This window comes from Pseudochaenichthys georgianus, chromosome 16 (genome assembly GCF_902827115.2).
Source record: "Pseudochaenichthys georgianus chromosome 16, fPseGeo1.2, whole genome shotgun sequence".
Taxonomy (NCBI): domain Eukaryota; kingdom Metazoa; phylum Chordata; class Actinopteri; order Perciformes; family Channichthyidae; genus Pseudochaenichthys; species Pseudochaenichthys georgianus.
In genome coordinates, this window is record NC_047518.2 from 32,859,813 (window position 1) to 32,876,553 (window position 16,741).

At 40.0% G+C, this 16,741-nt stretch overlaps 2 protein-coding genes across 4 annotated transcripts in view; both read left to right on the top strand.

The window, feature by feature from the left end:
- Nucleotides 1-1,045: 1,045 nt before the first annotated feature.
- On the top strand, nt 1,046-6,188 carry rbm8a (RNA binding motif protein 8A). 2 transcript variants are annotated; one of them, XM_034103402.2, is made up of 6 exons: nt 1,046-1,154; nt 1,689-1,748; nt 2,204-2,281; nt 2,782-2,918; nt 5,315-5,451; nt 5,720-6,188. In XM_034103402.2, exons 1-6 carry the CDS (start codon nt 1,094-1,096, stop codon nt 5,766-5,768), a joined length of 522 nt encoding a protein of 173 aa, XP_033959293.1. In that variant the 5' UTR covers nt 1,046-1,093; the 3' UTR covers nt 5,769-6,188. The 2 variants fall into 2 exon arrangements, with proteins under 2 accessions (XP_033959293.1, XP_033959292.1); XM_034103401.2 differs by having other exon boundaries at nt 1,050-1,160.
- A 378-nt stretch (nt 6,189-6,566) lies between these two features.
- The window catches only part of otud7b (OTU deubiquitinase 7B), a 48,815-nt gene continuing 38,640 nt past the window's right edge, over nt 6,567-16,741 (top strand). For both annotated transcript variants that reach the window (XM_034101976.1, XM_034101977.1), the window contains exon 1: nt 6,567-6,745. The gene's annotated coding sequence lies outside the window, so the exon portion shown is untranslated. The remainder of the gene's footprint in view (nt 6,746-16,741) is intronic.

A 16,741-nucleotide genomic window follows, 5' to 3' on the forward strand; every position in this document is an offset into this window, starting at 1 on the left:
TATTGTGATTACAACTGCCTAAATCTTGTGATGTTTGTCAAAATCAACTTTAAGAAATCCTGTATTCTGAAACTGGTCTTCTCCACTCAGGCCCCACTCTAAACACCCGAGAGGCCTCTCAGGACATTCACCAAAAACACTCTCCAAACCTCAGCTTTTCCTTAAAGTCCGTAGAACATGATATGACACATACTTTGGAATCAACCCACAGGTATTTTTGGAGATTAAATTACATTTTATATCAGTTTACACAGCAACTTTCCAGGACATATTCACTTTGCATTTTAAAATAAAACACTTTTGTCAGTCTCTCCTGTACTGATCCAACTTACCACTAGATGGTGATAAAATGTCAGTCCTTCTTTCCTCAACATGCAGCCTCCGGAACAGTTGTCTGTTTGGGTGCATAAGAGCCCTTTACTGGCAATGTTACATATTTTAACAACATGTAGGCCTACCCTACAACTTTAAATATTGAACCGCAAGGGCTGGTAGATGTATTAAGATCTCTAACTTAAGTTAAAGTGACTGTACCTCACTGTAAAAGTCCTTCATTCAAAATGTAAGTCAAGCCAAGGTAAAGTATGAATGTTTAATCAGAACTTAAATACATAAAATGTCTCCTGTGACAGTTATAACCCACTACTACTATGAATTAAATGATGTGATTATGAACAATGTATAAGCAGGATTGTACTGTTGATCCATTTGTCTATTTTGTACATCAATTCTACTTAAATGCAACATAGGCTCCTCCTTAAAAATGTTAATAGTAGAAGGAGTTCATAATTTGGTTGTATGTAGCTAATGCTTTTTTGTTTGAAAATTGAATGTGTAGTAAAGTTGTAACTTATTGTTCACGCCAATTGGTACAGGTATTTAGATTTGACATTGTTGTTGTAGGTATTATAAGCATTACAACTGAAATAAATATGAATGTACACGATTTTAATGTATTTACTTGGTTTACTTTTACGTAACCTGGCAACATCCGCCGATCTGTTTACTCATTTTACTTACGCGCGTTACGTACGTAGTACGTACCATAGACGTACGTACGTACACAGACCACACAGACCAGCAGACAGACATCATGGCGGACGTGTTGGATCTTCATGAAGCGGGAGGCGAGGACTTTCCTATGGATGAGGATGGTGATGGTAATTTTAATACTTAACTCCACTTAGACCAGATGCTCCATAAGGCCAGCGTTCAAACAATGTGTAAATATTTAAGTTTACTTGAAAACAGAAGTAGCTGTACATTCTATGAAGTACAAACGCTGACTGCGTGGGGGAAGGCCAAAGAAATGCTAACAAGCTAATATGAAGCTAACAACGCACTGGTGGTTCATTCAAACATTGTTTGTGAGATAGCTAGGTAATAATTGTTGAAAAGGTCCCTTAAACAAACCACGTGAAATCATTTTGTATATCCCTAAAGCTATCATTTGATCACACTTAGCATGTTATTAGCCGACGATAGCACGCTGTTGTTGTTTTAAAAAAAACTTTAGCTAAAGGCTAATGGTAGGATACGCTAATAAAATGGGACAGGACTTACACTCGTACCTATTTCAGCGTCCTTATCATTTGTTTTCATGTAATCATCATGTTAACTATTCAAATGTAGCTGAGTTTGCATTTTATAACAGTACCTCAACTCACGTTTACATTTTTCTTTCTCAGAGAGCATCCACAAATTAAAGGAGAAGGCCAAGAAGAGGAAAGGACGAGGCTTCGGCTCAGGTGAGTTACCATTGTTTGGGTTATATTGCTTTATGTTTTGTTCAAAGTTATCCTTATATTTCCTTTGTTGTTGATATAACTAACATTGTAAGATATTATAATGGGCTCTCCACTTATGTAAACTTGTAAATAACGTTTCGAATTCAGTTTAAGGCTAGAAAAGTGTCTTTCCTGCGAAATAAAGGCCTAGGTTTGAATTGGTTTAATATCACCAGACTTTTAGCTATAAGTTGTAATGTTATCATATTGACTTGGAGAAACAAACATTGAACATTTTACCTTTGGAAAAGACATGGTTTAGAACATAACATCCCTTGAAAGGTCTAATTTGTGTTTCACACTAAGACCATCTTGGACAGAGAAAGATAGATTTTCTCCTGTAATCTCATTTTTCAGCATGCCGTTTGTTAGATTTGTCGTCAGTGCTTGATATTTCTCTGTGTTGCTGTTTCCAGAGGAAGGAGCCAGGTCCAGAATCAAAGAAGACTACGATACTGTGGAGCAGGACGGTGACGAGCCAGGCCCTCAGAGATGTAAGTGTTGCTGTTTTTTCTCCAAGATGTAAATTAAATGTTTACACAATTTAGAACCAAGTAAAAAATACACGTCACCCTTAAATGCCAATGTGATTTATCAAGTGCTTTGTTTAAAATGTAGACAATTCATTACATTTCACAAAACAAATGTCTAAAATCTCTGTATCGTCACCAGTTTGTGGCTCCTTTAAAATCATATTTGCATTACATTTTAAATGCTTTAATTTGCACATTCAAAACCATCTAGATTTAAATAACACAATTTGTCCGATGTACAATAAAGTACAACATTTTGTTCTGTGTCACATGTTGGGACTGTTCCTTGAGCTATCAGTATATTATGTGTGTTGCTCTTTATTTTCAGAATTGCTTACGTTTTTGAATTGTGCATAACAAGCAATGACAAACATTAAGTAAATCATGGAATATAGGTAGAAAGCAGCAGTGTAAAAAAAAAAAAGACCCTTATGCCTATTCTTGTTTTTGTCTTGTTGCAGCTGTGGAAGGCTGGATCCTGTTTGTAACAGGTGTACATGAAGAGGCCACAGAGGAAGACATCCATGACAAGTTTTCAGAGTTCGGAGAAATCAAAAACCTGCATTTAAACCTCGACCGCAGAACAGGCTACCTCAAGGTGAGACGGATAACCATTCATGTTTCTGTGACACAGCCTCTGGGCCACTTTCTTCAACCGATTTTAGTTGTACATGTACATTATAAACCGTTATGGGGAGTACAACCTTTATTTAAACAATCCAATAGATGTTCAACTTTGATGTTAACCTACTGAGAAAATAAAAAGTCAGTGAAAGAAATTGGTTTTTCGAGAAGATACTTTTGGAATTAAAAATGATATTATAGTTCGGTGGTTCAATAGAAAATGAGACCAACCAATACTCTACACCAGGGGTGCCCACACTTTTTGGGCCGGTGGGCTACTTTTGAAATGACCAGCTCACCGAGGTCTACCAACCAAAAATAAAATCCCAAATTGCAAGGAGCTGAATAACACGTTTTATGTATACATGGGATAACTACAACAACTCTATTTGGGTTCTTGAACAGAAACAAATACATAAAACTAAAATGGCATGTTAACCTCTCTATTTCTCTCTCTCTCTGTTAAGAAACACATAACAAGCAGGCTAAGAAACCACTCTCCATGTCCTGACCGTTTTTTTGTTTTTTTTGCGGAGGGATCTAGATCGGCATGAAGGCACATTATGCAATCTGCAATGTGCACATTATGCCGCTTATTACACATGGCCACATTCTCAACAAAGTAACGACATGACTCCCAATATTAATTGAAATACTTTTATGGATTTAGAAAATTATTTTATTGATTTAAAAAATAGTTTTATGTATTGATTTAAATTGACATGCATCCGCTAAGAAAAGTAGTCCGTTGTTACTGTTTGAACTAACGTAACAAAGGCACGATTGCTGCAGCCTAGCAGCTGATCTCAGAGCACGCTCCCCTCTCCTGCAGGGGGGCATGGTCAGCTGCAGCTCACAGAATCAGCCCCCTGCAAAAACAGCGCTGGAAAGAGAAAATGGAGCGAAATGAGGCATGGCATTTGATTTAATTATAAAAGGTATAATATGTGGTAAACTGAAGAGCCCTTTGGGAGCCGAAAGAGCCGGCTCTTCTTGGTGAGCCGAGCCAAATGATCCGGCTCACCAAGAACAGCCGGAATTCCCATCACTACCCGGCACTTGACTGATGTTATATCGCTTTGCATTCTGGGTTAACAGACTGGAAAGCGATAGGTCGCTTTTTCTGTCAATCAAGTAAACTCCTGAATTAAGTGGCAGGGAGGAGGAGGGATCAAAACCGGTTTTGTCTATTTTAACGGAGCTTGATTTTTTTTATTTTAATGAATGACTCGCGGTCTACCAGCATTGCCCCCGCGGTCGACGTACTGGGCACCTCTGCTCTACACACACCCTTTGTTGGCTTCATTTTAAAAAGGCTTTGCACTGACTTGTTATTAAGACAGCCCATATGATGGATAATATCATTTAAGATGGTCTAATTATATTTAGTTTACTTGTTTGCTACACACCCTCTTCCTGTGAGGATATTGAGCTCATAAATGACCGATTAAATTATCTTCCAATGAGAGGGAAAAAAACACTTGAATTTTCAATCTAACTTTAAAATGAGAAACAATTATTCTTAGTTTTCTTAACTATTTCAATATTGCCCTGCAACTGTTTGGCAGCACGACTGTTATTTGATCATGTATGGTGACAGTACAGCGCCTTGTACAACAGCTTTGGCTAGAACAAAATCCAACTTTAAAAATGAAATGATACTATAAAAGCAACAAACCCTGTGTTAACGTAGCCAGGAAAACAACTGCCCTAGTCACCCTAAATCACACTAATTATTGCCTAAAATAAGAATTATTTCCAAATGAAGAGATCACAATACACGTTTCATCCTTCCTGACTCGTATAAGATGTTTATTTTTTGTCTATGTTAAGCAGATTTGCTTTACAAGTAAACCATGTTGTCACAGCTACTTGCTATTGGTCAATTGTTAACATAACATATTTATACGTTTTTAATTGCGGGATAAACAAACGTTCGCAGAATGGATCTGTATTTCTCTAATGGTTTTCTCAAAAAGACACATTGACCGTTTCTGTCGCTGTCCAAATGTACACAAACGGTCCTGTAATCCACAAGGTGGCAGCATTGTTTCAGATATGAAGAGAGAACACATTTTGCCCTGAAACAATTTCGCCACTGTCATTTCATTACAAACAGTTTCAAGCCTTGCATGATTTAGTGTCAAACATGAACTTTTGTTTGGTTCTTTTTCAATGCTTCAGTCATCTAATGTGTGTAATGTTGGCTTAGCTTTTATGCTAATCTAAAAACACTTGTTTCCTATTAGAATATAACATTAAATGGTCAGTAAACCTGTTTTGTGAATTTTAATCAAGTGTTGCCTAATTCCCAAAAAGTGATCCCATACATGGTCATTAACTCACATGCTCTCCTGATGACTGTCTAAGGGATATGCTCTGGTGGAGTATGAGACATACAAAGAGGCCCAGGCAGCCATGGAAGGGCTCAACGCTCAGGACATGATGGGCCAGCCTATCAGTGTTGACTGGGGATTTGTCAGAGGGCCCCCCAAGAACAAGAGGAGGTGAGGGTGCTGTGTTTATTTATTGTGTGTTTCGGTGTGGTGACAGTAACTTCCAGGACCCAAAAGAGTGTTGTCAACATTTATGTTTCTCTTTGTCATCTGCATTTTTGAAAGATGTTGGCGCTATATGGTAATTTTGGTGCTATTTCATGATCAAGCATTTTTAATTTATCATATATTGCCTAGCCCTCAGTGTTTGGAAAGTCTGGAGAACCCTGTACTTAATATAATTTCCCAGTCATTGAAATTTTCCTTTCCCCCCCCCCAGGACTGGTGGACGGAGACGCAGCAGAAGTCCTGACAGGAGGCGTCGTTGAGTTTGGCGGTTGTCATTGGCGTGTCTGTCACTTTGACAGGCAGTTTCTAATCCTCATCTTCTCATAAGAAGCAGTTTTTTTTCGTACGATATTTTTGTGTAACAGTTGTATGGCATCTAGTTGTACACATTTCAAATACTGGGTTTAGGAAATTCTCGGAAGAGATGAATAACAAATTAATAAATTGGCCTAAAAGCAGCATTTTCATTTTTTTGGTATATTGCTTATGCTGCTTTACAATGCAACTAAAGGGTATCCATTCAGCTGTCAGTGAAACTATAATTTTACTTTCGACACCAACTTGCATGTACTGCATTATTATTGTTCCTTCAAAATGTTGTATACGTTTTCTCAATGTTGCGTGCATAATGTTGTGTTTTGTTTTCATATAACTTGGGGAACATTAAACTTTTTAAAAGATGCGTGTGTCCGGTTGTGTTTTATTTAGCCCCGCAAATGACGTCGATTTTACATCATCCTCGATGACTTCACCCGGGCAGTGGTGTCGCCCCTGTTGTTTTGTCTACCCCAAAGCACCTGCCACTCTGGGCTATCAATGCCACACTCATAGGCTACTTGGACAAAACCCCATGCCCTTTATTTCTCTGTAGCCAATTGGCAAGCGCATGTTTTGTACTCTCGTTCTCATTTGGTGTTTACTCTATCGGGGAACATCAGTCATAGACTCCGAGAATGACCATTGGTTCTTATAAATGTCAATGAAATTGACTACGTTCTGATTGGCTGGATCTTTGTGGGGGCGGGTACTATTCTTCGGTTGCCGTTGTTGTTGTAAGTGGTAGAGAAATTACTTTGTCGTCGGTGGTCCGGTTTGGGATTTAACACGTAGTTCCACCTATGAAGATGATAAAAAGTTAGGAATTGTTGGTATTGGAAACGTGTATGGTATTCGCATGTGGGTACTTGCTGGAAAACTAAATGGGACGATGAGAAAAACATCTGCGAGGCCGTTGAAGGTAAGCAGTAAAGGGATACTCCAGCACTAGCGTCAACGTTAGCTAACGCTAGCTGCTGATTAGCCAGGCTTGAAGCAGCTACTTGCTAGCCAAACGTTACTGTTCAGTCTACTTACCGATACACAATAAACATGTATTTTCAATAAGAATGAATGCATTCGTGAAGGGGAGATGAAATGGACTATTAGGTGACAATAAAGTTATTTGGCTGAGTGTAAACGGTGCAGGAACCCCATGCGTTTGAACCATAGGTTTGAACGCCTCAAATGCGTTTATTTAAGCATGTGTATTGTTCGTTGATATTTTGTTTCGAAGAATAGTCGTAGCCATGGAAGCTGGTTTAGAGTCAACAGTTAGGACAAGCCATCATCTGGAGCATGGATATGCATCTGTTTACTAAGCAGGTTGACGAACATAATTGGTTGCTGAACATTACATTAGCTTTACGAGCTGTCAACTAAAGCTGTGCAGGTTAAACAGCCATTCAAGTTGTGCTGAATTTCATATTTGTTGTATATTTGTGCCTTTATCTGTGGTGTTTTTTGTCTAAAAAACGAACTTAAATTCTGCAGGCTAGCTTTCATATAGCTTGCAGTCACGATTTAGATTATCTAAGCCCGGTTCTTATTTAAACTACCTTTGTGATGTAACATTCTCTTAAAGCACAAGTTTAGAGAAAATTGTTGGAGTAAACTGTTTACATTGACGTTAATTTCCTAACCTCTGACCAAAATAACCGGTTTCATTAAGCTAAAGTGGCTAACGTGATCGAGTGAGTAGCAAGGCATTTTTTCCTAAACCTTGCTGCCAGATATGTGTGACTACTGCCTGAGCTGGCTGGTCATTCAGTTCATTTGTTTCCGTGCTGGTTTTGAAACTAGGACTTGTGTTATTTGCCGTTATTTCCTACTACACCACGACGAGAGAGTGTGGCGTTACACTTTGTCTTGAATTATTCAGGTCTTGTATTGGTCGGTTCTTTTGTTAGCTGGGACACCAGGACAGACCGTCAACACAAAAAGTAGGACATAGGTACAGAAGTTCTGCACTGCACTTGGCCCACAGGGAGACTATTTATGTTGTTAAAAAGCCATATCCTGTTGGACATACAGGCAGCAGTAAGTAGGAACTTCCACCTACAGAGTTAGTGGGATTTAAAGAAGCTAGGTATTGTGCTGTGGAAAATAAAATGCATCCAGCCCAACCAGCTGTACTCTGGTAGCTAATACTAATGGTTGTCTGACAGTTATAACGAAGACTGTTGATCATTAGGAGTAGTAGTGTTACAAGTTAGAAGACATCACTAAATGCTAGTTTTACAATTTTAATGAATAGGATATTTGCCACAATAAGATTCCCATTTGATTTAATTCAGGGATCCGCGATCAATATGAGAAGATATAAAATGCCTATTATGACATTATCACTTACATTTATTCAACTTACAAAAAGCAACTTAAATAGGATTTGAGTCCTTTTATTACCAGGCCTTCAACATTGCTCATGTTTAGGCACTGTTTGAATGTTTAGGAAGGAGAACATGGACGCAAATGTTAACACAGGGAATGTCATAATGAACAGGGCCACATTCACCATATACATTGGGGGGGGGGACATCTCCCCCAATATTCAGATACACTCAAAATGTCCCCCCTCCCAATATATAGCCTAACTCAGTGGTTCTCAAACATTTTTCAATAATGTACCCCCTTTGAAAAATAAATGCAGCCAAGTACCCCCTGATCAGTGCAAAAAAAATTGTTAAGGAAAAAATGCCTGTATAAAGACAGTACAGTGTCGGATTTATTATAACAACAACCTTGAAACTGAGAAACTGTTAAATGCTACATTTCAAATGTTTATAATCCATCACTAAATTCATGGCAAACCAATTTTAACATCATACAATAACACTAAGACAACATTAGTTGCATTGAACTGATCTTTTTAATAAGTTGTACTTACAATTTAGTGAGAAACATGGGCTTGTGCTTCACTGAGGAACTTTGTCATTCTCAGTGACAGGGAGGCAAACTGCAGTTATTATTACACTTCGCGTTTTGAAATATGTGTAACTGTTAATATAAAACCCACACTGCTCAAACTTCGTTACTTTTCCTAAAATTAGTATATTTATTTATTTTGGGGCGTGGGGAATGAAGAGAAAAAGATATATGAGCATTTTATGAGCATGGGATTTTGACCCCTCATATAAACATGCATAATGCTATACTTTGCGGCCACACGCCGTTGCCAAGCAACGCTTATTGTTTAGGTCCTTTGATAAACAGGCAGTCATATCATTAACTAGAACTAGCTAGATCTGATAGATTTGGACATAAACGCGAGTGAAGTCTAACCGGACGCGAGAGAGAGATCAGAGAACAGATCAGCTGCTGCTGACGGATCACAGCTCCGCCGCTGTGACGGGCCGTTGAGTGGAGAAAAATACACTGACCCCCTAAATGCACCAGGAGCGTCTGCGCTGCGTTACGGCCGCACCGCGGCGTTCGCAAAGATCGCGGCCACTCTAGTCAATGGGTGCTATTCCACCAGACGCGCCGCGCCGTGCCGCGGCTCGAAGCGTCCCAGAAGCTCCTCGCCGCAAGGAATTTCTAAAATATAGGATGAATCCTATTTTTGACGCGGCGCAACGCGGCGCAGGCAGGAAGTGATGAAAATCACCTTGTTGTCTGCTTTGCTGGTTGAGGGGGTGCACCCAACACCGGCTCCTTCTCCTCCCCCCCAGCACCGTCTTTCAAGTAGGAGAATACATGCCAGCGTTCTCCTCCAGTTTACAGGCACTGCAAATTATATATATATACAATAATTATGATGATGAATGCATATTTTTTTACCACTAAAATACAGCAACACATCTTTGATTCATGTCGTTTATAACTGGAATAGTACAATTATTATTAACTGTGTCTGTAGTCTACAACACAACAACATAGGAAATAACAACAATAAACACGATTTAAACAGACACAAACATAAACCATTTAACTACGTAGCCTACTACTTGTAGAAGTACAAATGTCCAGGAAATATTCCAAAATCAACAACAACTGCGAGGCTGCACACACGACGCTCTGCTTCCGCAACGTTTTGAAACGCGCCTGGTGTGTTAGGTCGCAGGAGGAGGTCGCAGCGTGGCGCAGCCGCAGCGCAGCGTGGCGCAGACGCTCCTGGTGCGTTTAGGGGGTGAGAGTTAGACCTAACACACTTAGCTAGTTTATCTACTCTGGAACAAGCTAAACTAGTTATACATATATTTATTCTTTACTGTCGGGTCACTTATTACAGGTTCAGCGAGCTGCACGAGACTGACGAGCTGTCAGGAGAGGGAGAGGAAAAGAGAGCACTCCGTTTATTGTTCCCATTTTATTATCCAGAATTACTGTAAACTTTTGAAGAAAGTAATTAATCTACTATTAGTAGTTTGTTTAAATCCATTAATTACGTTTTTTTTTCATTAACATAAAATAAATCTCACGTACCCCCTGCAGTACTCCAACGTACCCCTAGGGGTCCGCGTACCCCCATTTGAGAACCACTCGCCTAAACTGATATAAAAAAATTAAAATTAAATTGCTATTCTACGACTTTTTTATTTTGTCTATTTTATATACTTGAAAACCTTTATTTTCTGTTATTGTGAATTTCACCAAAATGATATATTCATATGCAAATTGGTTCCGCCTTTGTTTGTTTATGCATACCTTTATTTTGTACCCGGGGGGTGTATTTCGCTGTCGCACATCCGAGTCCAGCTTCAGTTAGCGTTGATGCTCCATGCAGGTCAGTCATGTTTTAATTTGCCCTCCATCCGTTCTGGTATCTTTTTCTAGTCAGCCCTAAAGTAATCTATATTATTTTATTTCGTAATGGTAATGTTAATGAACCCTCCGGTTTAGCTTCTTTGTGTAAATAACTTGTAGTTCTGATGTTAAAACCGAACTTTTCAGGAATAGCTAGGGGAGTGATTTGTAAAATATGCATAAAGAAAAAGTAAATCTGTTTACAGTTCTGTTTCATATGGGTGTTGAGAGATGTATCTATAGATTTAGTCCCTAATTTTGCTCTCAAAGTGCACCAGATTGATGTATTTAACTTCAACTTAAAAAAAAAATCCCGGGCATGCCCCCGGACCCCCCTAGAGGAGGTTAGGTCCAGCACCTGCCCACACTCCCCGTCAAATTGTCCCACCCACATTGAGGATGCTTCCTACGCCCATGCCTGAGACACAGTTTCCTGAATATTGTTGTTTTTTGTCCTCACGGGCGGGGGCATGGGGTTTAACAGGTTTTAAAGTATCCCATGTGTTAGTGAATTTTTATATATTTTCCTTTAGAATGGCAGGAAATTAGTATTCAAAATTTGATTACATTTTTGGTCCCCCCCAATGTTGACTGCATGGTTACGGCCTTGATAATGAAGGCAAATATTAAAGAGGATATATAGATCATTTTACTTTGCATCGATGATATTAGATTGCTGATCATTACGTCAATAAATGGATCCATATTGATGTATTGTTACACCCCAGTTAATATGGCTGGTAGGTTTGCCTGATCTAACATCCATGCGTTTATCTTTTCTTATCATATCCTTACATATCCGTTCCGGGAACCGCAATGCACTGTCGCTAGAAGATTACAAATATGTTCTTATTCTGATGCACTGCCTATTTCAAGGTGTGTGAGGTGGCACTGTCAGGATGCATTATACAACAACTCAACACTTCAAGGAACATATTGATGCTAGCAGTGCAGAGAGCACCTCGGGCAAGTATTTTAAGTAGTTGGCTGTAGCATCCTTCCCTATGCAATTCAGACTCCAAAAGGTTTTTTGCAGTCAACACAGCAAAGACACAGTTTATCTGCTTTGTAAACGATAAGAACTTGTTTATGAATGCTTGAATGGCTCTATCTGCAGATCACGGCCAGTGGATAAATCCATTCGCAAGCAGCTGTCTGTGGCGCAGAATACATTTTTTCAGCCTTTGTTGGTCTTTGATTTTCTTAGAACCAAATTATCATGCAGGGATCTCCAACAGTATTCAAATGGGCTGCCGTAAGCACTTCCCAGTAGCATCTGTTTGAAATGGTGCAGATGAGAGGGGATGAGAATGGTGAAATGTTTTCACTTTTATCTTTAATTATCAGTATGCACTTGTAATTCCTGTTGAGAAGGATGTGTCTGTCATTCTGTCATCCATATGCTAGACCTGGTGGCAATAAGATTGTTTTTGATGTGACGCATAGCAAAGCCATATCATTTAGTACACAATGGACATTAGAGTAGCAAGGAGTCTCTGTTTTTTGTTTCACAAAGCAAAGAGTTAGTTTAACTCGTGAATCATGTTTTGTCTGGAGTATTTCTCAAAGGGTTTGTGTTACTTTATAAAGTATCTCTCAAATCCCTAATATATTTAACATGGAACTTGTTAACAGTTTATGTACAGGACGGCTGTGGCCATTTTGACTGCTTTGGTGTATATAATGTTTCACAGGGTGTCCATGCTGCTTCAGCAATGCAGAGAGGGCATGGAAATGTAAACTTGTCTTTGCCGGGCTCCCCCAAACTGTGTGTGTGTGTGTGTGTGTGTGTGTGTGTGTGTGTGTGTGTGTGTGTGTGTGTGTGTGTGTGTGTGTGTGTGTGTGTGTGTGTGTGTGTGTGTGTGTGTGTGTGTGTGTGTGTGTGTGTGTGTGTGTGTGTGTGTGTGTGTGTGTGTGTGTGTGTGTGTGTGGGTGTGTGTGTGTGTGTGTGTGTGTGTGTGTGTGTGTGTGTGTGTGTGTGTGTGTGTGTGTGTGTGTGTGTGTGTGTGTGTGTGTGTGTGTGTGTGTGTGTGTGTGTGTGTGTGTGTGTGTGTGTGTGTGTGTGACCCAGTGTCTGTTTCAGAGCCGGGCCCATTTGGCCATGGAGGTATTCCCAAAGGATTTCTCAAACACGGTCAGATTAATAAGTGAGTAGATGAGTGCTTCTTCGGGTTACTAGGACAAACACATGACTTTTGTGTTCACACTATAACAGGCAATAAAGCAGATTAGCCCCTGCTTTTTTGAGGACGCTTTGCAGCTTTTATTGTAATATAATTAATCATATTTCTATTTACATAGCACTTATTGAAGAAAAGTTACAAAGTGTTTTACATAGTAATCAAAGATCACATACATGAACCACCATACGCACCATAGGAAAAAACGCATAACTTGAAACAGAATAAAAACAACATAAAATAAACACAGGGATGGCAGTGTGATTAAAGCATGTTTTAGGCTTGGATTTAAAAGAAGGCACTTTATCAAGATGAGGAAATGACATATTATGAAACTCACATCCATACAGTACCCATACACCTTATCTTAATCGGCGCCAATCAGAAAGACCGTAGCGGATGTGATACCAAAGAGAAAACTACCTTCGTCCCCACAGTGCCACAGTGAGACGGGGATCAATAGGTGGCTTGTCTCCGAGAGGCCTCTGTGTCCACTCCAGACTGCAACTCATAAAACTCCTTTGAGCCCCACCCTCCCCAGCATGCCTGTTGGCCTGCCAGTCTTGTGACACAGCAGCCAGCCAGTGCCCAGGGCTGTTTGTGTCAGGGTGGAGAGACCTCGAACTGAGGCATGTACCTGGGGTGCCAGCAGCTGCTTGACTTTGAACAACATGTTGTGGATATTCAGCCTGCACTGAATGCTTTGGGATTACGTTGAGATTATTCACACAGTTATTATTACATTAGAAGTGACTGTGAAGTAGGGTGGAACACTTATATGAGGAAAGCTATAGCCTTCTGAGCAGCCATAATCCCATGCAGCATGAGACGCCACTCCCACAAGAGAAGCTTTGGTAATGAGAGCTAGCTGTATCCCTTACGTTATGCTCTCACAGTATATACAGCTGTTACAGTATATGATTCAAATGAGGCTTGAATTTTAAAGTGAATAAATTACAATAGCAAAAACGGCTGCAAAGGTGGATCATTTAACGTTGCATGCCCCAGACAGCATTGTCTGTTGTGTCCGTCATACACCTGATGACTGCTGTTGCCATTCCCCTGCCACTTGTCAGCTTTGCTCTATAATATTGTCACCTTCATCTAGATATGTTCCCTTGTTCTTAAAAAATGTAATTGTTTTCGAACAATGCTTGGCAGTAAAGGTGGTAGTTTGCCTTAAAATCATATCCAGATATTAAAGAGTAGTTCTGTGATAAGCATATTGTTGGTCTTGTTGTTTTCTTTTGGCATAAAAACAGCTGTCTTTACGTAAATGATGATCATTTTGTTCTTGTTACATTGAAACATGGTTTGCAGTGGTTCACATGGTATCATTTGGAAGCCATGTTGCTTTAGACAATTTTGCTAGTTTACAATCATATCACTCGTATGATCATGATTAGTAGGGATGCACGATAATTATCGGCCCGATATTAGGAATTATGACGTCATCCCGATAAACCAGATACAAGTATTAATAGCCCCGATAATATACAATATATTTTTTGGGTAAAAAAAAAGAAAAGAATACTGCGGTGTGGGTGGATTGGGATGAGGGGTGCTTGTTTTTCACTCGGCTCCTCCCGTTTTGCCAGTACTGTGGTATTAGTGGTTTAGGAAGAGGGGAGTTTTTCACAAATCCAGCGCTCCCTAATACTTCGAACCTGATCAGTCACCTGAAACATCGCCATCGCTACGATGGTGTGTTAAAAGCGTACGAAGACAATAATACAATACAAAGTGTGTGTGTGTGCGCGCGCGCGTTGGAGCTATGTGCAACTCAAGGCATATGCTCGAACCGGAGCTGCCTGGAAGCTGCAATCATGTTGCGCACTATCCGTGCTGAGTGTGCTGACTTTTCGTACAATGTCCCACTGTCTGGCTTCCTGCATAAAGTCAAGTGCTCGGCGCAGTTGTGGCGAAATGTCGCTCCTCTGTTTTCATTTAAACAGCAAAGAATGAAGAAAAAACAAAAACACATTTGAGAAAAACATTTAATAGTGAATACAAATTGATTCAAGGAGATGCATATTGCAGCGTTAAGGGAGCAATGTTTGATTCACAGCAGTGTAGCAGGTGAATAATTAGAATTTCGCCGTTTTATCAGCCAGTGGATGAAATTGTAGTTTCCTGTGCGACTAGAAGACATCAGTCTCTCACTGCCCTGTAATCCCACACACAGCCCTAATGAGGAGCCTGTCACCCATGATGACATCACACAGGGAGTGATGTGGAACTGCCCGCTGCGTTCAGGGCCCCCGCAGCACGTGGGGATTCACATGAGCATTAGTGTGGCGCGTCCGCAGAGGCTGGTGCCGGTTTAGCCACTGGCTTTACATCTAGCTTGGTTGGCTTCACATTCAGGCTGACTTAGCAGCAAGAGATCTTGAATCTGAAGCCCTCTTATTTTGTCTTGCATGAGTGGAACAAATTAAGTCCTGAAACATCAAAGCCTTAGGTCCAAGTTAGTGTCTAATAAATGTCTCGTATTCCTCAAGGGTTCGAATACAAATTAAAGCAGTCGTCATCTTTCTTGCCTTGAAAATGGGAATTATGTAATAATAAGCTCATTGTTTGTACACTCAGCAAAATGAATATTTTGGCATCATTGACAGCCGAGACTTTATTTTGTTTCCACTGTATGGATCATGTATGCAATAAGCCAGAGAAACCTGATTCAATTAATCAATCAATCAATCAATCAATCAATCAATCAATCAATCAATCAATCAATGTTTATTTATATAGCCCAATATCACAAATGTTACATTCGTCTCAGTGGATTTCACAGTTTGTACAGAATATCAGTATGACAATACGACACCCTCTGTCCTTAGACCCTCACATCGTACAAGGAAAAACTTCCAGAGAAAACCCACAGTTTAAAGGGATAAATGGGAGAAACCTCAGGGAGAGCAACAGAGGAGGGATCCCTCTCCCAGGACGGACAGACGTGCAATAGATGCCGTGTGTAAATTGAAAAGATAATACATTTGCAACATAGGTAGTCCAAATGTTTGGAAATGCATGCGTGTATAATAGGAAGATGAATCCACGAGGATATCCATCCAGGACTTATGATCCAGGACCACAGCCACGACTCGCGATCCAGGACACAGGACCGCAGGATCATCCATGACTCCGGATCCCGGTGTATATAGACACCAAAAAGAAAGACATTTGGGGAAGCTGGTTGTGGTAGTTTTTCTGCTTTCGATCTTATACGTCCTTTCTTTTGTTATACGTCCTTTCTTTTGTTAACTGTTAACAGTTAGTCACTCGTTCCTGCTTTACTGTGACATTATATTTTTTGACACGTATTGCCGTATAATTAATCCTTCAGTATTAGCACCATATACTAGGGCTGAACGATATACCGTGTCATGGCGATAACCGCGATATGCGCATGCGCGATATTCAAACCGCAGGGACGTGCGGTTTTATTCATTTAAAAAAGATAAATGCTAACGCACTTTAGCACAGAATTCAAAATAAAGATACCCTTATTACTTATCGAAACTGCACATACAATATATCCGATTTAAAGCTGAGACTCCACAGATTATTTAAGTATAGTATCTAAGCGATCCGATCTCGCGACAGGGGAAGCAAACACATACATCACAACACGTACTTTTACGGAGCTTTTACGGGAGATCGTCTCACCGTAGCTGTCAATCTGATCAAAAGACGTGTTCAATGGCATTAAAACGAGAAAAAACGCGGCTGGATCGGTTGATCCATAGGTTAATAATGTATCTGTGGCTTTGAAGCAATTGTTTATAATCCATAATTCCATTTTTATGTTACAATCGGAGCACAAAAGTTAGCTGCTAATGGTAGCCACCAGAGTGTATGCAGCTTCCGGTTTTGGCTACGCGTCACTCTCACTCCTTATTTGGTAATGTGTGTGTGTTAGGGCCCTTCTCACTTCGGTTAAATGGATTCCTTGCGTCCCTCACTTGCGTCGTTTCCCTGCGACTAGTCCC

Bases quoted from the DNA above. Each gene is read 5' to 3' on its own strand.
- rbm8a (XM_034103401.2), top strand. From the start codon at position 1,094: ATGGCGGACGTGTTGGATCTTCATGAAGCGGGAGGCGAGGACTTTCCT. The intron at 2,282-2,781 runs GTAAGTGTTGCT...GTCTTGTTGCAG, and splicing joins CGAGCCAGGCCCTCAGAGAT to CTGTGGAAGGCTGGATCCTG. The intron at 2,919-5,314 runs GTGAGACGGATA...TGACTGTCTAAG, and splicing joins GCAGAACAGGCTACCTCAAG to GGATATGCTCTGGTGGAGTA.